At 35.4% G+C, this 24677-nt stretch overlaps 1 protein-coding gene across 4 annotated transcripts in view; it reads left to right on the top strand.

Annotated features, from left to right (window-relative positions):
- The window catches only part of LOC149538900 (TatD related DNase), a 121814-nt gene extending 97526 nt beyond the window's left edge, over nt 1-24288 (top strand). For all 4 annotated transcript variants that reach the window (XM_089800292.1, XM_089800295.1, XM_089800294.1 and 1 more), the window contains one exon: nt 23808-24288. In XM_089800292.1, coding sequence (XP_089656418.1) covers nt 23808-23918 — 111 coding nt within the window. In that variant the 3' untranslated portion in view covers nt 23919-24288. The remainder of the gene's footprint in view (nt 1-23807) is intronic.
- The last annotated feature ends 389 nt before the right edge of the window (nt 24289-24677 follow it).

Genomic DNA, 24677 nt, shown 5'->3' with positions numbered 1-24677 from the left:
CCTTTCCTCCCATATCTCTTAAGTTGCATTGTAGAAATCTGTTTTGATCTAATCTCATGTTTAATCCCTGGAATGCTTGTTGGTCTACCTTGATCACCCACACAGTTTACAGTTTTGGCAAGACAATTTACTTTGGCCTTATGTTCACTGAGCCAATTAATTCCTATGATAATGTCATATGACCCTAGCAGTGCTACATATAAGTTCAATTCCGTAGAGAAATTCGAAAAGTCAGCTCCAGCTTCAAATAGGCATTGCTCCACCTTGGCCCTTGATTGGTTAGCATACTCGACTGCCCACAGTTTTGCCATAAAACTAGATCTTTTCGAGAACCTACTTAACAGCCTAGGTGATATAAAACATTCAAATGCTCCAGTATCAATTAATATGGACATAGGGTTCCTGTAAATCTTACCTGGAGTTTCAATGGGGCCTATCTGCTGCTGTGCTTGCCTATTATCCAGGGCTGCATGAATCTTCTGCGAAAAGGCTTGTTGCTGCTGCAGCAAAGGTGGATGTTATGGCTGGCTGATGTTGGGTTTATTGGGGCACTGCCTCATATAATGATTCCCTCCATAGTTAAAACATCCTCCTAGTGGTCCCTTCTCATTATTCTTGTCGTTCTTATTCACATAAAAATTACTTTTGACATCCCTTGCTACACTGCTTTTAAATTCAGGTTTATTATTCTTATAATCTTTAAATTGCTTTTTCTGTGGTCCATAGTCAACACCTTCTGAATTCCAGGTAGTTTTCCTTTTGTTGTCTCGGATGGAATCGTCCTTTCTGATCTTGTGTTCCTATCGAACAACTTTTTCTAGGGCCTCTTCCATAGTTCGGGGAGCAAGAACATCAATAACTCCTATCCTATTATTCAACCCCATGATAAATTTTCTCACCTTCAGATTGGTGTCTTGCTGATAAGGTGGCACATATTTAAGAAATCGTGTAAACTTCTCCTATTACTTATGTACTGACATGTCTTCTTGTTTTAATTTCTGAAAATCTAAGAGCTTCTGATCATAAAAGGTTTGAGGCAGCCAATGTCTTTGAAATATGCTCACAAATTTCTCCCAAGTGATTTCAATGGTTCTAAAGTTTTGCTCGACCTTAGTGTTTCCCCACCAGGTTGTAGCTTCTTCGATGAAATGATATATCCCTTAGATTGCCTTTGAGGTCTCAAAGAAATTTCTAATCTCAAAATATTGCTCAATCTCGATTAACCATGCTTCTGCTTCTTCTTCAAACTCAGAACCAGAAAACTTAGGTGGTTTTATCTTTTTTATGTTTGTTGATAAATCAGCCACTATCTCCTTTTGTTTTTCTGATCGCTTGGGAGAGGGGGTTTTGTTACGTTTAGAGACTTTTGTCTTTCCTCTAAAAGTGGATCTGGTTTGCACTTCCTCACGGTCCGGCCCTATCTGAGCTGCCATTTCACTCATCCTTCTTTCCATGGTTTCTAACTTTAATTGTGTTTCTTGCAAGATTTGGAGTAGTAGTTTATTGGAAGATTGAGGGTTCTCGCATATTATATCTTCGTTTTCTCTATTCCTGCCATTATTCATTTTTATGTTTTAGGTTTCCCACCTGTTAATTTACAATGGTATTATTATGTGGAAAGAAGAAATCTAATAGGCAAAAAGTATTACAACACATATTGGTTTAGACTGGTACATATCTTGTACCATGTAGGATCTATGAAACTGTAAAACAGGGTTGCTCTACTGAGCATTCCAACTTTGTATCAGCTTGTTTCTATATGCCACCTTTCTGGCAAGAGTCCACCTGACTCTTTCCTTCTTCATCTGTTGAATTGCCTGATTTAGGGTTTCATTATCTCAGGGTACAGAACAACAGGTGTAGTCATATTTAGTCATGTTTCTAATGAGATAGGAAAAGATAGGATGCCGAGTTTTCTTACTAGGGGTTTTACGTACTAACGACCTGTAGTCAATTCAGATTTCTATCAGGTTTCAAGAAGCTAGGGTGCTCTAGGTTCAGTGTTGAACCCAGTGCTCTGATACCATATGTAACATACCAATTTTCATAACCAAATTTTAATCTCAAGTTAAACTAATTTCACAAGTAATTGATTCCATTTCACATGACATTGGTTTCTACCAATTGATTATAACTAAAAGAAAAACTCTTTTCAATCTATCTTACATATTCAGCTAAATTTTCAAGAGACAAAATGAGATATTTATATATATTGCTAACAATTTGACTAATTCTATATATTCATCTGAAAATAAAGTAACAACTAATCATTTCCTTTGAAACAAAATTCTTATTAACATAAAGTAAATGTTTTCTCCATCTTGAAATAAAAATAATATTTATCTATTCTTTCAGAGATTAAAAGTGAAAGAACATACAGTATAAACAGAAGAATTTCTGTAACTTGTCCAAGCCTCAGCATTGGTGAGAGGGGAAGCATTGACATAGGCTTAACCTCTCAATCGCGGACCATTACTTATCCCCACACATTCTAAATTAATAGAATGGCCCTCCCTACCTCGGGGTTGGGCTTGGGATGTTCATAAGTCCAGCCATCAGAGTAATCAAGTGGGTTGAAGTCCCAAAAGTTATTCTCCAAAATAACTGAAGTGTCTGGACAATCAACATAGGTCACATGTTCGGCATATCTGCCTAAATTCTACCCTGGCCAAGGATTTCAAATTGGGTCTGCAAACCCGATCTCCACCACTCAACTTGACAACTTTTTACATAACTAGAACATGCATGAGCTACTATAGTTTTTAACTTATTATTTATTAAATCTGATGTCATTCTTGTTGTGCAGATTCTCTACACCTCCTCACCTTTTTCAGGCTACTAAGCTGGTGATTCCTAGGTGCTTTCAAGTTTATAATCACAGCATTGCTTTACACCTTCTTCACCTATACTGGCATCATTGCTTGGTGAATTCCTCGGCGTTCTGATTTCATGATATCATTTTCACCTCTGTGAGATATAAATGGATGTAATGATTGGTTTTACATGATTGATATACTTTCATGGCAAAGAAAGCATCAATATTATATATTGTAGAATAAATCTATTTATTATCCCTTGAATTCGGTTTGGAACAATAGACATCAAGTTATGGATTTAATGATTCGATGGCATAATTGCTACACTACTAGTGCTATACTAAGGAAAGAGAATGCAGAAGGAACTGGTAAAATATGAGTTATATTCTATTCGAAATGCATCAAACTTAGCATAAAATAAGTTCATGTTACTGCAGATGCCTTACGTGATTCCTCTAATGAAATCTGGAATGCTTTGCGCTCGGGAGGAAGGACTTCAATTCCTATTTTGAAACCCACGGCAAGGTATGAAAGAAAGAATGGTATGGGGAGTATATCAATCGAAAATTGAGCTCTGTTGTTTGAGAGACACCAGTAGCAGAGAGTTCGAAGGAAGAATGAATACGTTTGATACGATTATGGGGCTCTATTAAAAGGAAGATGCTTGACTCTACGACTCCCTTCAATTACAAGAATTCATTCGAAACCATTCAAATCGATAAAAGAGGAAAGAAAAGGAGGGAAGAAAAAGAAAGAAAAATAAGAAGTTAAAGGGTTATTATTATTATTTTATTATTATTATATATTATTATCTACGTTCATGTGTACGTATTGATAAGGTGGCATCATTAGATTATTATTTTTATTTATAATGTATTGGCGTCACCTTATTTTTATATACATATGTTCGTATTTAAGAATGTGTAATAATGATTTTTTTTTTTCAAATTTATTTATTAGATTGCAGGAATCGGGTGCAACACGGCCCCCCCTATAAACTGTAGTGCACTGGGTAAACTTTTTAATGTGACTAGTAGCGCTGGCGTGACACGCCCACTGGTACCACGAGGACGGGAAAGACTAGAACCCGTGACCAACCCCCTGGAATAGGGAAGATTTAGCCAATCGGGCTAGGGCCCTCGCCCTATGTGTAATAATGATTAAATAATAAATTCTTTGATAATTATTTAAAGGTAAGAATTTATGTTTATTTTATATTATTTATTATAATGTTCATTTTATAGCTCATGCGGTTCCACCATGTAACATGTTGTCAAGTCCTAGTAACCTTGCCAAGATAGTCTTAGGTCAAACCTGTCGATTCTGATGTCTGGACCATTCGACCATCCCCTTCCGATGACCCCGTTTAGCAATGCTTCCCCTCTCTTCAGTCTTCTTCCTGTAATCACTCAAACATACGTTCTTGCCAAGACATTAATTCAAGATATATTAATTGTTAATTCAAAACCATTGCCGATCATCTAGTGACCTTTAGATATTTCATCAACGTCTAAATAACTAACTCATTTCACATGAAAATATCTCATTATCAATTAATACCACATGTATGCTTCACATGATCAGGAAGAAATAAATCGATACAGCTATACTTAACTAACTCGCTTCACATAATCAGGAAGAAATAAATTGATACAATTGCTTCACATGATTAGGAAGAAATAAATTGATACAATAGCTATAATTAACTAACTCACTTCTCATGATAAAAATTCGTTAAACCAACGGCTATGTTCAATTTAAAATTTAGGGCAAAAATTGGGATGTAACATCTAATAACTTTAATTATTATCATGCATCATAACTTAACCATAAACACTGACCATAATATTGTTTAAAATTTGTAGTTCTATTCATTGGGGATTGGTAATTATCAGACCATGAGTGTTGACTAGTAATATCGACGAGTCTTTGATATCTTCAGAAATTGGTGCCGCAATGAATTACCAATACAACTTTTTGATTCCACCCACAACTGGATCCCAATATGTTTGCTTCGTTCCTTTCAGAAGTATACATCTGAAAGCTTCTTCAATTTAATATTGCTCACCAATACCCACGATGGTCTTTTCTCTTGATGAACTTATGTGGAAGTATATTCCAGATCATCATATATGATCAACTACAATCTCTTCTAAAACATTGTATCTTCCAATATTGCGATTTTACTTATTACGGAGACTTGATTTCAAAACGATCTTCATCAACTCTAAATATTGAACGTGGCATTACTGTTATTTGCATGGGTTATTTTCCTTTCGGTTAGATGTCTTTGTTGATTAATGACTATTATCAGCGATGCTCAATCAGTAGATGATTGATGGTAATGACTGCCCATAATATCAACGACTCCTATAATTGATATGATGATTAAGAGGAGTTAATCATTAGTCAATGTTTAATTTTTTGAGCTGCTTTTATTCTTCAGGATCTTCACCGATTCAGAAATATCCTAATCGATATCTTGAATTGATTGATCTTTGTAGATACTCTTAATGATTGGGCTCGATTCCTTCTTTCTTGCACTCCTTCCTATTCAGGGAATGCTCTCTTCATATTTCCAATTAAGTCAGACCTCTCATGTCAATCACTGTTAACACTTCACTTGATTGCTGACAATTCCTTGCTGCCACAGGACAGACGATTTTATCCCAACATGTTAATTCCTTATGATAACCACTCAGTGTAAATTTCCTTTATTTGCTAACCTTCCATTCTTCTACAATTTTGTCTCTCTAGAGACTTCAAAAATTGGGTTACTTGGTTGTCCTAATGTGAAAAGGATGGGGACATAACAAAGATGAATCCTATGTCAAAATTAATCAACATATAACTAGCACTTGCATTAGATGAGGTGCAATGATATAGCCGATTGTAAGATATGCAAATTTTTTGTGTATCGTCAAAAAATCACTTTAGAGATTTACAATGGCAAAGACACTTGTAGATGAAAACATATAAGCTTCAAATTTTATTACCTTTTTCAATTTCCTCATCATTTTAGGTGTTTGAAATTTGAAGATAAATACATTAGATACATTTAGGTTTTTCTTCCTTATTTCCTTTTTATTCTCTTATTCTCTACTCATTCACTTATTTTCCTACTAGATTAATTAAATCTTGAAACCCTATAACTATAGCTACTTAGATTTTAGCCAAAAAATTATCCCACAATTGGATCTTTCTCTATGCTATTAGCGTCTTGGAGGAAGCATTGTGACACATTAATACAACATTCATTGAAATATTATTCAAAATACAAAGAAAGAAAAATGAGAAGTTTGCACATTGGTTTTTTATGTGCAAGTTCCTCAAAAATTAAAATGGTGGTTTGTTTGATCGCACAGAAAATTGATGACCCAACAAATAAATGTGAATGACGGTCTATCATTGAAGTTGCATTTTTCAAAACTTGTTAATTATTTAAAGAATATTTTTAAAATAATAATAATTTGTTTTAAATTATCACTAATAATAATTTTAAAATATTTTCTAAATTATTTATAACATTTAATACAAATAAAAAACTTATCTTTTAGTCTTTTTAAATGTATCATTTGTAAGAAAATATTTTAAAATTAATAAATAACATTTAAATAATATAATTGTATGTATAATAGTAAACTGGGATTGTCACGATCTTCCTATATTAACTTGGTTATGGAATAACTCTCACGATTCTCTTGCTCTGTTTTTCCATTTTTCCGCCCACTTTCATAGGCTTACATTAGTTTTACTGGAGTCACAACTACAACAAATTTCTTAAAAAAGTAGGCAACATAAGTGAAATAGATATTGAAAAACTTTAAAATACCATTGAATTTGTAAACAAGGAATTGCCTAAAGACTATGGAATCATTTTAACAAATCTTTTTTGTCCATATCTTACAATAATTGCACTTTGTGTGACTACATCTCTCAGTTATAAATATATAATTAACAAAAATAATTTAAATCAATCAACTAAATATACTGTATTAAATTTTTATTCTCTAACTTATCTATCTTTAGAACAACATATATAACTATTTTTATTAATTTACACTTTCTTTCATTTTAAAAAGTTAAAACTTTTTTAAAATAATATGTGCGTGTTAAAAGAAGAGTTGTTTTATTTTTTGATGAGTGCATATAGTTTCTATTATTTTGTAAGTATATAATCAAATATTACACAGTATGAAAAAATGTTATATAATAGATTTTATTTCTTAATCTTGAAAATAATTTTAATTATTTATTTTTTATCTTACATATATTAAAATATTTCTTTATCTTATTATATTTTTAACTATAAATAATATTAATTTTTATCTCCTACAAACAATTAACTGAACTCATATATATCTATGATAAAACTTTAATATATGAACGATAGTAAATAGCATATAAAAACATTAAAACATGAACAAAAATAAATATCATTGCCCCACAGGTTTACAATTCACCTAACTCATCCTTGGCTGTGTATATGGGAGCTGAGAGGTAATAAAAAAGCTTGCGAAAGTGGAAGACATTTTGGTTCAAATCTCTCACGTCAAAAAAGTGAAAAAATATTGATGGAAGGAGCGTGAGAGAAATCCGGCATGCATTGCCTGCCTAGTAAAAGCCTTATCGACTATGGGTGAGGCAATCAATATGAGTAACAAATCTGAACTATATGCATATATACATATCAATATGACTTGCATAGTGATATGTATATATATATATATATATATATATATATATCTATACATAAGTTCGATGTTATTCTAATATTGATCTGAAAACAACTGATGCACTTTGTTGGTAAACAGATTTGTCACAGTAGAATTTGCCCAACGGAGTGTGTGGCAAACCGTTCACAACAATTGGATAGGCCCTTGGTATGCGGCCTTCCTCTGCGTTTAGAGGGGCAGCTCCCTCGTATGATATGGATTTTGAAAAGGATTTTCAAATAAAGAATCTAAAACTTTGAAGATGAGGAGAAAGTCGTTCAGGACGAATGCACCACACGCCCTCACAACCTTCTTCGGTAAACAAGATTGATAACAACGGTGATCAAGAACTACGCCTTAAGGCAACCAGTATTACCAAGTACATTCATTATCATTCATAAACACTTGCATAGCACCGAGAATGTCTACTACTGCATATAACAATTTTGATTTTAAAATAAGAAACCCAAAGCACATCTCATTTCATTTCCTTGCACCAAGAAAGCAATAGAGATTTTTCAATTTCAGAGATAAAAAGTGTACATACTTTCCAAAATTTATCCCTCAATCAAAATTTCAGCATAGTGTTCCCTTATTTTTAAAACCAAAAAGTCCCCTTACAAAGCCAAAAGGAGTCCTTATATAGACACAAAGGTTAATAACTACCTCTTCGTGGTTAAAAACCACCTCCAAAATACGTGATTCTGGGAAGGTTAATTAACCTCAAGAAAATTAACCTCAAATAACAATGACCACTAATTGAAATGTATAGCTTGGAACATGACTTCAGATGGTCGAATCATTGACTTGTTGTGTTACTTGATAAGACTCTTCTTCATGATTATTGCCAAGTTGGACATATTGAATATGGACAAAGAAATAATCTTTCACAACATCCATTGCTCATGCACTGATTGCAATCTAAATAGTGATACTACAATCTTGACTCCCTATGCCTATTGCTCTCTTTCTCCCTTTCTCTTGTTTTACCATTTGAAGATCTGGATGATATGTTCGACCCCTCTCTCATCAAATGAATGGAACCTATATGAAACTATCTGCCTGTCCCAATGCGCTAAGCCAGAATCAAAGGTTTTAAAATCTTTTCTTAAAGGAAGAGGCACCAGAGTCATGGAGTCCTTGGGCTGTTGATTGGCAAGTTGCTTTCTATCCATGTAAGAGGAAGGCACCAAGGCCCTTGGGCTGCCTTCTCTATCCAAATGTCTCCTACTGCCAAAGGAGAAAGAGCTCTCTGAAATTGACTCCATACGACCACGGGCTCGGGTGTTAGTGGAAACAGGGCTTGTCTTTGAGGAGGAGCTGGAACTGTCTGCTGCCAAGTGGGTGGTCACAGCCAGTGTAGCTGCTGCCACCACTGCATCTATGTCACTGCTGACCATAGTGGCGAGTGCCTTAAAAATCTTTAGATACTTGAGGCATGGTGCTTTAGAAATTTCTCCTCCAACAGGCTGCAATTTTCAACAAATTGCCATTGAACTTTTCTCCTAATGACTTGTCTCCTTTCAAAATTATTTTTATCTCTTCAAGAAGATCATGGAATGACCCATCTTTGTTTAGATCTCCAATTGTGCCTAAGCCTGCTGCAGAAGCCCATAATAGGAGCAATTTCTCTTCATTTGATTTGCATCGCTCGAAAAACAACTTTGCCAATTCCACTTGGTGTCCCACAATCATGGCGTTCCACGTAACCACAGCTCTTTTAGACATTTTGTCAAACATGTGCCGTTGAACTTTATTCAAACATCCACATTTCGTATACATTGCTAGAAGAGAATCCGCTATGAAGGTATCTAATTCAAGTCTGACTCTTATTACATAATCATGGGTGTCTTTTCCTCCTTGCAGAGTTTCTAGATGAGCGCAAGCCTTGAGAACTGATGCAATTGTAAATTTGCGTGGCTTCAATTGCATATGGTGAAACACTTCAATTGATTCTTGCCAGCGCTCGCCCTTGATATGCTCGTTGATTATGGCATCTCGTGCCTCCACATGCACTTAGAACACCGGCAAATGTAAACTGTATTGGTTCTATTCCCGTCTCTTGCATTTGGATATACAATTCCAAGGCTTCCTGGCCCAAGCCATTGCGAGTGTAACCAACAATCAAGGCATTAAAAGAAACACAACCTTGAAAAGACATTTCACCTCTTTACGAGCATTGTCAATATCCTGACATTTGGCGTATGTGTCAATGAGGGTATTTTCAACTACAGCGTCAGAGCCATACCTTCGTTTCATAAGAAGGGCATGTACTTATTTTCCCTGTTCAGGATTTGGCAGAAAACTACACGCACATAGTATTCCTGCAAACATTACTTGATCTGGCTGAATGCTAGTCTTCTGCATTTGGTAAAACAAATAGAAAGATTCCCAGAATTCCCCAAATTGGGCATATCCTTCGATCATCACAGTTTGTGAAACTATATCCCGTTTTGAAAAGGTTAAGAAAAACATGTTTTTGGAGGCTATCATTAACCTTTTAAGAGGTTAAGAAAAACGTGTTTTTGGACGTTATCATTAACCTTTTGAGAGGTTAAGAAAAACGTGTTTTTGGACGTTATCATTAACCTTTTGAGAGGTTAATGGTTAATGATAGACTGAGAACACGTATTTTGAGTCTCTCCATTAACCTGTGATAAGTTGGAGCTCAGAAGCCGGATTTTAAAAATTTCAAGTGCTATGCGGAGCTGAGAACGAGCCGGAGACATAAAGATTCAAAAACTCACAAAGATTCGGGGATAAAATGACCAATTTAAGGCTTAAAATCAGGTAAGTTTCAAAAATTAACCATGGCCTATAAAATTTAAACAATTTTATAACCGGACAACACACTTATATATATATTTCATTGTGGAAAGTTCGAGTGTACTTCATATGATAATAGGCATGGCTGTAGATGCGGATCATTGTTTATCTCATATGATTATCAGCTTGACTGGAATTGCCAATCCATATTTGGCATCTCAATATTATTGATTATGCAAGTATTATGCGTGAGTTATACATAATAATGATTCAGTGCAATTTAAACCGATCAGTATTAGCAGTTGTTCATGCTAACTAAATGTTAATATATAATGGTGAATGATCACGTCTCTAATAGACACAGGCCCACCCATGTACCTTATTATAGATTGTTTATTAAATGAATTCATTTTTGCAAGTATCAAAATCAACAAATACGAAGCAAGATCTGGATAACAATAACAGTTTAGTGATTGAAAGCATTTCATTATCTCTGACATAACAGTGCATACATATATAAAGTTCTGCAGCAAATCAGATCGATAGACATTGAAGATTGAATCTGCAACATATCAGTATTCAAAACTGTAAGATTCTGAAGAAAACAAATTAGCGAGTGGCGGCTTGTCCAATTTTGGTGCTGAGTGTCATTCAGTTAGCGAGTGCTAGTAAAGGTAAAATATATGTTGGACGTTCACTGTTGTAATGGCTACCCATGTTATCATTTCAATATATATATTTGAATGAAATTCGTTCCATACACCTTGTTTATAGTACTCTTTATTTCCACAAGAATGGAAAATAACCCCTCGTAAACATTTCTCAAAGTGCAAATTTGGTCTTCTTGATGGCTGGCGCTATGTCCTGGCTGTTTATGAAAGTTAACTTTCCACTTCCTTCTTAGATGGCATCCCCATCACCTTCTTCCTTGGGTGGTAATGTGTTTCGTACTTGCGTTTTTTGTGTGTGCAAAGTACGGTTTGTTGCCCAAACTCTCTATGATTTGTGATCTGGTTTCTGACATAGACTCAGCTGCATTGTATTATACCCACTTACTTTGTAACGTGGTATTTCCTTATACTATCTACCTGCTTCCTTTGAAATGACCTTCCTTAAGCATGATTGTCTTCAGGATATACTTCTACGCAGCACTAGATCCGATGTCTCATTTAAAGCAAGTTGAGATATGACTCCACAATCTTTGCAGCGATCAACATTTACTTGAATATCTCATATGTTTCAGATTTAAATATTTAATGAGGATTGTCACTTGTTCTGATACCATGTTAGTTTTGTGAGTGTATGTTGCAAATGTAATTGCACTGCTTGATCAAGTATTTGTTTTTCAGATGCAACAATCTATCTTGCATTTATATTGAGAATAAGGTAAGGAGAGACTTGTCCCTCCATGGGACATGTCTATTCATTATTGTGAGACTAATATAATAATAAGTGATTTTGTAAACTATTGGCAAGAGCTTACAACACAACGGTAAATTGTGAGCCTCTTATGTGGGATGTCTTGGGTTTAAATCTGCTCGAATTTAACAAATAATAATAATTAATCACAACAAATAATAACAATCAATCTTGGCTTTGGCCTCTTACCCACAAAAAATAAAAAATTGATTATGTAAACTATATATTTATATTATATTAATTTCTCCTAATAGAATTTAGATATATATCAATATATAAGGTATATATTTTCAATAGTGTCATAGAATTTATCCGATAGAAGCTACAAAAGAACAACAAATAACATGTAAATGACTTGCATCACTTAAGTTTTTTATTTAGCACATGTCTAATTGATTCACTTAATTGAATCTCACTTAAAGGGTTCAAAGACATTTTTACTTTATTATTTAAATATTATGTGTAAATATGTTCAAAAAGTGATATTTTTTCACTTAAAGGTTTTAAGTTGAAACATTAAAATAAATGACCAGTATAACACCACGCGTCCGCCCTCGCCCCCAAAAAAAAAAAAAAAAAAAACTTGTCCGTCTCGGAGACGGGGATGTCCCCAGGATGGGGGGACAACGTCTTGGCGTTTCGAGCGGCATCACTTAGAGCGCCACCTCTGTTGGAGACGACGAGACGTCTCCGAGATGGCAGGATATCTCCTGTGTGGGTGCAAGGGGACGTGACGGGGTCTCCTTTATTGTGGGGGCAGGGACGCTTGTAGTTTTTGTTTGCATTATAATATTATATACTTACTTTGATATCATGATTCATGGCACATGACATTTATTGTAATCATCTTTATGTCATGACTCATATGATCATTGATTACTTTTAGATAGTAGACTCTAAATACTCATACTATTGATTTGAAGATTGATATATAGACTAATATTTGCTGATGTTTGATGTCAATGTTCATTGTTTGTTTGTCATTTGATCATGAATCATGATGTTCCAATTCAAAACTACAATGCAATGTTCAATTTTAATTTTTTATTGTTTAAGTTTACTGTTTTTTACATCTTTATATGATTATATCAAGTTATATTATATAATTGTAGTACATATTTTCATAAGTAGCAATTTAAGTACCATATGTATAGTATATACACCCCTGCTCCCCCCGCCACCCCCACGTCCCCTACCATCATCCTCCCGCCATCCCCAAATCAAGGCCCCTCTGTGCCCCTTGTCTCGGAAACTTGTCCCCTCGTCCTATCGCCCCCCTGTCTCGCAAGGCAGTGTAACTATGAGTAAATCTCAAAATCAAATTAGACTATAAAGTGATAGTCAGTTAAGTGATAAATTAAAAAGTAACTCAACATCAAAAGATATCATAAAGTGCACTATAATCACATAAGTTATAAATTTAAGTCAAAAAGTAACTTAAACATAACATAAAGTGATTTTACATTATAGTTTTCAAAAGTGCAACTCAACATTAGAATATAAGGTCAATTTTTTAAATATACAGTTGAAGTTGTAAACTCCACTTTTTGCAAACTTAAACCTATGTATCTTTTCACTAACAACTTTGATTAAGCTTCGAGATATCTCGAATCGAAGCTATGATCAAAAGAAAGAGATTGGAGGAAACAAAAAGTTAAAAACAATCCAAACAAACACTTAAAGACACAAAAAAGACTTTGAAGGCCTCAAAAATCAAGCTTAGGCTAACAAATTGAAAAAACGAAAAGGATTTGACGAAAGCCTTTAGTAAAAGGATCCATTATATAAATCGGGAACGATTGATTGATCAATCTTTGCCAACCAAATAAGGAATTATCTTAGACAAATGCAAAACTTAATAGGAAAAGCTCCGTAGTGTTGCCTCTATTTTGTGATGACAAAATGCAAGACAACAAAAGTCACCTTAATGGAAATTGTTATTTTTAACATAAAGAAACTTTATAAAAAATAATATTATTTTCTCAGTAAATAAGCCATCCAAATGCCAATATCTAACATGTAAAGTCTTCCCATGCTAGGAATAACATATCCTATCCTCTGGATTCGCCTACAAAGATGGATAATAGGAAAATCTCAATATCTGAGTGATCATCTTGGGAAGAGGGGAAATTAAAATCAGTTAATATTATTGAAGCAAGATTTAGCATAAGTAATTACCATCGATTATACAAGACAATCAAAATAAGGCAAAAATATGGAAATCGATCGATATCAATACCATTGAATCATGTCACTTAGTCAAAGATCCTTTAATAGAATCATGAAAATGCTTTAAGACATATGGTTAAGTCTCAATACAAACAAGTTGATTAAGTTTGCAATGACAAACATCTTTAAACACAACATGTGGATTAGTCAGTAAGAATAGTGATTGTTAAGTAATCAGTATTTAATGAAGAAGGACAATGGAGAGGATGCGTCTCATCAATCGAGAAGAGATACCATGTATCCACATTGCAAGATATATTATGACTATCAGATTCACTTTTACAAAGCAGTGATTCATAATTCCTTTTATTGTATCCTGTTCAGATCTTCCCATATTAGGCACAAGAAAAGACAACACCGTGCAATCTGCTAATCAAATCCATGATAGCACCCAAACAAACACTGCTACCAAAAAGTGTTAAAGATTTCCAATCAACTAAATCCCAAATGCCAATATAACAATCTCGAGTCAATAACTGTAAACTAGAATCAGCTGGTAACTCAAGAAAACTCCTCACCTGAGTAATATGACCAATACCAACTAACTCCACATACCTGTCATGATGAGATAATGAAGTCACAATACTGTCTTTGTTCACTTTCAGCTGGCTGGACAAATCATGTGAAGTACTACCTGCCTCAACCTCATGTGACGAAGCATCTAACTGTGCCTGGTACTCTTTCTCAGCAAAGTAATGAATGCTCAATGTCTGCTCATCTCTACCAGGTATCTCACCATCATGCACAACAACATCCTCATAATCATCATTTGAACCCACTACGCCGTAGTCACTACTTGTTGTAACTATACCATCCTGAATACCTGTGACATCACCCTTTGATGAGCTGTATACAATTGTCTCAATTTGAGTATCAAGTTGACCATTACTATGAATCTGCGTAATATCCTTTCTCACTACCTCCAGTGGCGGAGTAGAATCTGAGACCTCAGCCTGGCTATAAGCTAGTTTCTCAAACTCCTCATGCAAGTTCTTGGTAATTGTGTCATTTGCCCTGTGAGAAAATCTGCCAAATAGAAATCTAGTCAACTTATCCACCTTAGCTGGGTCGGACAACATGTCATTCACTATACGGTGGTGCTCAACCAACTGTTCAGACATGTCATGGCTTATTTTCTTAAGTTTATCTCGAATGTCTAAATAACCATCCTTTCTACTGTTTTGACTCTGGATATCAATTGTCCAAGATCGTGTGCTCTGAGACTCTGTACTATACTTGTCCATTCTGGATAAAGTAGAGTGTAACCTCAATAGGTTATAACTTCTTCAAACACCAAGAACTAACATGCAATTGATTAGAAGTAGCATGCAACCATAGATTTTGACATGCAACTGATTAGAAGCAACATGCAACCATAAATTATGACATGCAAGATCCACTGGGTAGTTGTCAAAACTGACATGCAAGATCTGGGTAGTTGTCAAAACTGACATGCAAACTTTTACAAACCCTCAGGCTGGCAAGATCATAGCTCTGATACCACTGAAATGTCCCTTTACTGATTTTATATGATATTTCACACCTCTAATAAGATTTTCAAAATCAAACAACTAATACCACAAAGATCCACCAAATTTCTCAAGAAACCCCAAATCGGGTATGCCAGAAATAGTGCCAAAAACTTCACAGCTTCACCTATTATTAATAAATCTGAAAGTGGACATTTTTACAGAAATTTGAGCAGCATAACAGCCTATAAAATGACATTTCCAGATTTGTATAACATGCACACAATAGCGCCCAAACGGAGGACAAAAACAATGCTCATCGGACTCCCGAAAATAGCACAAAATAGCCCGGAATCACCACAAAAACTTAATAATCTATCACAGAAGTATAATCATATCCAAATACATATTTTCAGCTCTATTTTAACATTTAAAAGTTTGATATACAGCAGCAACCCAAACTGATATGAAATACTCAACCGGAAACACCAAACTCTTACAAAAAATACACCCGAAAACTCACAAATCTGCACTGTTCAGCACAAAGGCAAACTCTGCATGAGCATGCGCATGGAATGGCTTCAAACTCCCATCCTTAGCCTTCCTGGAAACCTGCAAACTCCCGTTCTTGGGTCTCCCTGGAAACCTACAAACTCTCGTTCTTGGGTCTCCTTCTCCACAGGTTTGGCAGCCTCTGAAGAATAACAAAGAAATGAGCAAAAATCAAGTTCTGGAATGAGCCCAGAATGCCTCCAAACTCCTTAAAAGAGGGCATAACCCTAACTCACGTCCAAGAGGGGTTAATAAAACATATTTTAATAATAATTTTTATTTATTAGTCCATTCGCTTCCAAAGATTATCCCCTTTTGCTGAAACTTCGCCTTTTTGGGCCTGCCTACCTTAGCAAACATTATTATTTTTAATTATTTGAAAAGGGGACATGACACATTCTTCCCTTTTATAACACCTCAAATTATAAAGGGATTGGATTTGTATGCCTTGGAAATGTATGCCAAAGTTCCACTTTCTTCATCGTCATCCTCATGCTTCTCCTTTTGCTTGGACTTTCTTCCCCACTTTTGGGTATTAGTTTGATTTGGAGTGCTTGAACATTCCTTTGCATATATGTCCTTTCCCCAATTCTTCTCCACACATGCTCTATCCTTCCTCTCATCCTTCCATTTGCATCCGTGCCCCCACCTCTAAGTATATTTGCATTAAAAGCATAGTTTTTTTCTCTTGTCCATATTGGACTTTCTTCCCCACTTTTGGGTATTAGTTTGATTTGGAGTGCTTGAACATTCCTTTGCATATATGTCCTTTCCCCAATTCTTCTCCACACATGCTCTATCCTTCCTCTCATCCTTCCATTTGCATCCGTGCCCCCACCTCTAAGTATATTTGCATTAAAAGCATATTTTTTTTCTCTTGTCCATATAAGTGTCCTTGTTCCCATTTCTTCTCGCAATCAAAGTGCAAACCTTTCTTAGTTCATCTTGATCATTCTTAGACAAAAACAATCCTTTTCCACCCATCCCTCTCACAGAAGGGTTCATCTTCTTTATGGAATTGCGTGGACAATGTGCTTGATGCCAATTGTTTGGATTTCCCATTGGTGTATCAAATTTCAATGCTTTTTGGATTGCCTCAATTATGTTTGTCGGATCCAAGGCACTCACCATGCTTTTGATTGATTCCTTCAGACCCTCTATGAATTGGTAAGAGAGCCTTTCTTGAGATAGTTCTAGCACCATGACTGCCAGTCTTTCAAATTCAGTAGTGAATTCTTCTACTACCCCTTCTTGATTGAGTTGTGGTGCTTGATTTTTGTTAATTGTTTGAAGTGCCATTGTGGGTGTGCTCGACTACACCTTTTTATGAGTTTTTTGCATGAACACGTCATAGGTTCTTATATGTTGGTGGCCTTGGGTGATAACGTATGATGCCACCACTCATAGGCTGCCCCTTTTAGATGTAGTACTACAAATTTGATGGCATTTTCTTCTGTCATGGGACTTAATGAGAGATGGGTTTTTAATATTCGCACCCATCATTGTGTCGGGGTTCTCCTCGGCCTTTCAAAGTTGGGAAGGTTTACATCGCTAATTCTTTCCTTTAGGTCTTTATCTTCTTGTGTCTTCGTTTTCGTATTTGAGGTGACTCTCATCCTAACATCACAATAGTCTCCAAAGGAGATTTTCTTCTAAGTTCGGGGTGAATTTTGGAATATGCGTCAATAACTCATCAATATCATTTATAGGAGGATTGTTTGTCTCGCCTTATTTCCTAAGTTCCTCCCTTGGTATAAAGGGGGCCTTGATGGTATAGGATTTGGTACTCTAGAATGTCCATTATTATTATTTTTATGGTGGTTAGAGTCCGTATCCCTCCCATTATTACTCATATTTTGTATGACTTGAAGGAGTTCTTGAGTTCTACAAAGGCTTGGGTGGTTTGGGTTGCTTGTTCCATGAAGGTCCTTGACTTATTGTTCATTTGATCATTCATGGTGGTGGTGAATTTCTTTTTCTCTCTCTCCAATGTTCTTTGAGCTATTTGACTAATTTGCATCAACTACCTCTTAGAGGATGGTAGGAAAGATGTTCTTTTACCACATGTAATTCTCCAAATTACAAAACTACCAACAGTCAGATTTCTTGAAATTTACACAAAAAATTGTCATAAATCTCACAAATACAACCTTCTCTTTATTTCACTTCTTCTTTCAGCTTCTCCAGCAATTACATTCTTAAATCATGACTAATACATCATATTTTAAAGGCTTTTCAAGTTCCATAACTAATTATTTATTCAGAAGTACCTTTGTAATTTAGTGAGAATTCCTACAAACAGATTAGGAAAATACTAAAATCATGATTTATAAGTAGACATTTACATGCATTAGAAATAAATATATAAATATCAGATTAGTATGATCCTTAAATCAGATTTAAGATCTCATAACCAAGGAGATGGTAAGGTATATTGATTTAATGAGATCCTTGAGAGACCTCCAACCCTAGGCCCAAGGGTGGATGTACCATTCCGCTTGGCCTCATATTGCCCTTGCCATACAAATGAGGCAGGGTACACCATTTTCCTCACTTCTATCATTTCTAACTCACGTCCAATGTTTGAACATTCCAAGGTACTTGTTTATCAGGGTAAGGGATATAAGAAGCATGCAACAAGTTGCTCAGAAAGTGCATCCTTTTAGGCCCAAAGGAAACCTTCTTTCCTTTTTGGGCCCAAGGGACTCCTTAGTCCAGCATGGTATGTAATGTCTCTTTTTATGAGATTTGAGACACTACGAGATTTCTACGATTCTGTTATTATAACTTAATACAAATGCTCAGCTTTGATTTCTAATTCCAATTGCAGATTTCAAGTACAATGGAAATAAATAGTAATTCCAAATGCATATTCTGAATATAATGGAAATATGTATTAATTCCAAATGCAAACGCTGAATAATGGAGATCTATACGAATTCCAAATGCATACATTTCCAGTCACTGATAAGGTTGCATAACAATAATCACAGTAGCTGTGTCTTATATGGCAATGAGAAATATGTTGAATAACCTGAATGGCTCTCTGATATGTGTTGTTGATCCACGTTGCAGGTAACCGTAGTTTAGGTGAATGGAGGTCCGTGTAGTTACACCATCAAAGAATCCCTAGCGTTTGCTGTGAAGAAGGATATGGCTACCTCTTGACTGAGTTTTGGCGCTTCCTATCTCCAGCAAATGCTCCCTGCCATGGAAAAGCTATAGTCACACAGTGGCATTCAAACCTTCTGCCTGGCTGTGAAACCCAAACTGCTACCTGTTGTTCCTGCTGCGTGCTTGGCACTTACATGAATGTGGGTATAAGACCAGACACCAATACAGAATCAGGCCTCCCTTACACCTACCACCATCTTGCCTATTGCCTCTGCCATTAACTCACTTTCTCCACTCTCGACAGGATTGCCTTATACCCAACTTCCTCCTTACTGTCGTCTAATGCTTTCAATACCACCTACGACTTGCTTGAAACATGTGATCTCCAGACGCTTCCAGTATACACGGGTATTTGCTTACCTTATTCCAATTCATTTGTAATGTTTGATACTATTAATTTGTGGATTCTATACATTGACAGTCATCATCTTTCAATGTAGGCATTGTAGAATACTCATAATTGAGAGCCAACCTTAACTGTGATTTTGAGTTCCCATCTCTGCACTTGAATTTTGAGATCCCAAGGCCACATGGAACAGGGATTAGAATACCATCGCCATTATCTATATTGCTTTGTGTCCAAGGACCCATCGTAAAGTCCTTATCTTTTAGAGCAACTTCATATGTCTTCACATGCCGTGCATCTTTGTTAGCCAGTATTGATACTCGTGTACCAAGATTCAATCTAAAAACCTTCCTCTTCGAAACTCATAACTTCTATACTGATTCAGTGTGTCACTTCTAATTTCAGTTATGGATCTAAAACATTAAGGCCCACAACTATCATCGACTCAACTCATGGTAATGTGTAAATAAATTTCCAAACCTTTTACCAAATCCTTTAGAGAAAGGACTATGATCTTTTGATATTGTATCTCTGCAATTACTTCACGCAGTAATACTGGTGATGGTCACTCACTGCGCTTGATGCATACGCTTCAGAATCCAGTTTCAAGATAATCTTTGAGGAAAACTTGCTTCTTCCCAACAGGATGGAAGGTTCGATAGCTCTGATATCACAAAAATATCCCAAACTAGATATTTACTCAATTCCCTTTTCTGTATATTCAGGACTGAACATTGCAAATGTATTTCAAAACACAATCGAAACCAGTAGAAGTCCCAACAGATATATATATCCAACTTCTTCTTGAATATAATATTCAAAACTCAAACATAGGCAAATGTAATACGATACAACAATAAATCTAGAAGATTCTCCACAAGATAATAACTCGTTCTTTCCAAAATAATATTCAAGATTCAAGCATACGACAATGCGTTACAAACCAGTAATATAAAATTGGCAAACTTTTATAATTCCTTAAAATATGTTATTACTTTATACAACAACAATACAATAACTAGCACTAACAAATCCAATCTTAAATACAATGTAACAGTCAGATTGGAATACTAGAATAAGAACTTGTAAGCGCATATGAAACACCTGAATTGATGTCTTCCTGGCCAATGGGTTTGCGTCCACTATCTGCCAGCATGAGGGGCTACGTTCTCACATTGGCTGAACGCTGAAGCTTTCCTATTACTCTCCCAAGAGAGGAACTGAAATTTGAATAATAAATCAGACATGCCCAAATGAAAGAGTCTCATCTCCTTTTATCCTTGTAGTTGTCACTCTTCAACTGCCCTCCTTGGCTTTCATCTTATCCCTCCTTGTCCTTTTTACCCACTTCGTAATATTAAATTGACCTTTTATATTTTGAACCCACACTCTCCAAGTCAATTTTAATATTAACTATAATATGCCTTTAATATTTCTAATGTCCCAAAAAGGGAACACTACATTCCTTTTTTATTGATCAATGCTCTATTGACCAAATTCTGTATCTATATAAATATCTCATATGTTTTGGATGGGAATGAATGAAGGATTTTAATAACATCCACGGGGCCAAAGCAACCTATGGAACCCACCTGCTAACAACTAGCCTAATCCAGCTGTAATCCTTTGACTAATTTTTCTCTTCTTCAGTGTATTTTGATGATCAAGTTTGTAGTCTTATTTAGCTTCTTTTCTTCGAAGAGGTGGCCCATACTGCTGTTTTCTAACATCTCTGAATACCCAGATCTGATGTCGCTGTATGCTGGGCAGTCCATGACAAAGTGATGTTTTGTCTCAATTGCCCCCATGTCACAGAATAGGCAGGTCCTATCTTCCCATTTCTCTTTTGGCACTTTCCATTTACCCATCTCGCATCTCAGTTGGTCAGAAATAGTTCTAAGCTGGGCTATAAGCATTTTGGCCTTCCACTTAATTGCCGCGCCTAGATACCTTTTTTCCTCGTGACGTGTTGGGGTTAAATTCCTTAATATAGTGAAATTTTTTTTCCTCCCCATGTGCCTTGTCCATGGGGTTATATTCCCCAATATCTGTTATACACCACTCAGTAATAATACCGCTTCCTTGTCATAATTAATTTCCTTCGAATACCAGCCATTTGTGAGTAATTTCATGATTATGATTCAGTTGTGGGGATATGACATTATCTTTGTGCTGCTTTTTATTGTGCTGTCTGGTCTCATGTTGTTCTGCAATCAGTGGGTGTCTTTTATTGTGGTGGCTTTTCCTCTCTCCTGTTTTTCTGTTAAGGGTCTGTCTTTGATCTTTTTATTGTGATGGACTGGGATCCTTTTCCCTCTTTATAGAACAGCCCACAAAAATGATTATCATCGAGAGTTTTTTGTGGGAGAAAGGAACAAAGGAATTAATAAGAAGCCTTGCCTTGAAGGTGATACATTCCCGGACTAAAAGGAGTTAAAAGCCTTGCCTTGAAGAAGGCGATACATTCCCGGACTAAAAGGAGTTAAAAGGAAGTCAGATATAGTTCACCCATACTTGCATGATGATAGCGAGTCCAGAGACGGTTAGTGATGAATGGAAAAAACAACACCATGTTCTACTAATTTCTGGTACCTCTTTGGGAGCCTTCCTTCTCTAGCGTCATTCCCTCTTATGAATTGTGCTTTAAATTGTGAGACTGTTCATGTAAAGGCTGGTCCAATGTCTGTGTTTTTCCTTGCACCTCTGCCTTGTTTTTGGTCTCTTGATAAGTTACCAAACATTTCAGATAGCGTGTTTATTCTTGTTGTCTCTGTCAATTTCCAGATTTTTATTTACTCTGCTGCTTAAAATTTCCTATTATAATAGTGAGTATGGTAACAGTTGGATGTTGGTAGTTTTGTTGAACTTTCTTTTAAGGTTTTTTTGAGTTCAATTATAAAGTCCTGTTTTTTGAGGTTGTCACTGCTAAGTTACTCCAACATTTGGATTATATTCATTGTTATTTTCAATGATTTCATAATATTCTTGTTTGAGCTTGGCCAACTTGTTATTTTTTACCAAATTCTCAATCGAATTTGTTTGAGTTCCCAATCAAATTTGCTTTTCAGCATTCACAATGTCATCTTCACAATAGGTAACTGATGAAACCACTTCACAGAATATCCCTGCAGTAATCCTAACAATACTTTTACTTTCAATTGAGTGTCCATGATGTGATTGCTTTCCAATGTTTTTTCTAAATTCAAGCAAGGTGCTGATTTGTCATTTTTTCTTATTAAATTTAGCATCCCTTGAGATCAGAGTGTCTGTGTCCTATCTTTATCTTCTTTTAAATAGTCTCACTAATATTGATCTCTGTCCTATTGATTTAATATGATCTTTAAGGACAATCTTTCCTTAGTGTATGGACAACCACTTTCTTCTCCCACCTAGAGGCCTGGCTTGTGTATGGTTTAATAGATGTAAGTACAGAACTGTGTTTTGATCTCAATTTTCATTGTGGTAAATGATGAGATTGTGTCCCAAGTAATAATTGAAATTTGGGGTAATTTATAAAGTGATTCTGAAACACTATGCAAATATAATATTGGTCATAAAATTCTGTGCACAAAGAGTGACAAAACACATCAATCATATGGATTTACATTGGAGTAGAGTGATCATATAGTGTGAATGCCATGATTAGAAACATAGATTGCAATGTTAGTACAAAAAAAAGGCTGCCACAGAGAAACATGGATGGAAACCCTCACTGTTGTCCACCCAGAAATCTATTGTAGGTACATAGTCACGTTTTCAATAGACTTTTGCCTAAAGTGTCCAAGACCTTCTATAGCCGAAATTTATCATTTCTAATTTTTGTCTCGCTCTGTCATTATTTATATCTCTCCTTTGAGAAAATTAAACAGAAAGTCAAGCAGATAGGTTTTCATGTCAAAGTTGTATAAGTAAAAGTTGATTAGGTCTTTATTATGTTGGTATTAGCTTATTATTACAATTTATTTACCTTATTATCATCTTGTCTCGACATTTAGCCCCCTAGCTTAGCCATCTTTTACCTTATTGTCTTACATTTACCTCTTAATTTAACAGTCCTTTGTTTAACCCTTTTATTGTTTGTTTAATTCATTCTCCATCTTGATATACTACATCATTTGAATGATTAGATGATTTTAATAGAGACCTTGATCTTGTACATACTATTAGATATTTTGAATCATTGGAAATTCTTTTGGACAAGAAGCCTCCATATACCATTTAGCTTTTTAGAAAGGTGATTAGCCACTAAATTTTAGTGTAAATGTGGCTCGTGATTGTGACTGCCAATGTAAACACTGAAAGTCTTATAATGTTTTTGCAGGTCCTAAAATATGTGGCCAATCTTCTTGAAATATCAGACGAAAAACTGGCTCAGATCAGCTATGAAAATGCTGTCCGTGTATTCTCCTACCCAGGCTCAAAGTTGTGCTAATTTACCTGCTTCAATTAAAGTAGATATTATGTTGCATCTATCATTGCAGCACAGGTCTTTTGTTTTCTTGCCTTCTTTAGTGTTTAAGCATTATTGCTTCCTTGAAACTCTATGGCATGCTGGTTGGCAAATGCTGCTAGCACAAGACCTGGGCCAATGAACCCTCATAATTCCAAAGAAATCTCAAGTGCTTGCCTTGTACATTGATACTGACGGGTATTGCCTTCCACGTGAATATGTTAATATGCTTATATTCCCAATCTGCACAGATGCTACTGCAATTTCAGCTGGTGATTAAGCGCTTGACAATCATGTCTTACCTTCATAAAATTGGTTAGAACGTAAAAATATAATACATCTATTAGACCAATACTGGTATAAGTCATGTGACTATATCTGTTTATGAGTTATGTGGTAGGGTGATTTCTACATCTGATTTGGTTCATGAATGTATCCATTGATTACATTATTTTAATATGAAATCAACATATAAGTGATTGTCAGACGTAGTTAATCTTTGTTATGTTTACAAAGGGCAAGTGTCGAGCAATAAGTTTATCTATTGGTACTAGAAATGAACACATTTTTTTTTGTTAATGTGAATGAATAAATGGAGGAATTTTGATGACATCCACGAGACCAATTGTATAAGGAACCAATAATCCAATACTAAATCATCTTCATATTCTTCATAATGTCAGCTCTTCGGTTGTGAATCTTTATTAGAAAACTGGCAGTTTTGGGATTCTTTCTGTCTTT

Source organism: Cupressus sempervirens, chromosome 9 (genome assembly GCF_028749045.1).
Source record: "Cupressus sempervirens isolate cs-2001-9-10 chromosome 9, ASM2874904v1, whole genome shotgun sequence".
Lineage (NCBI taxonomy): Eukaryota > Viridiplantae > Streptophyta > Pinopsida > Cupressales > Cupressaceae > Cupressus > Cupressus sempervirens.
This window is presented reverse-complemented; position numbering and strand designations above follow the sequence as displayed.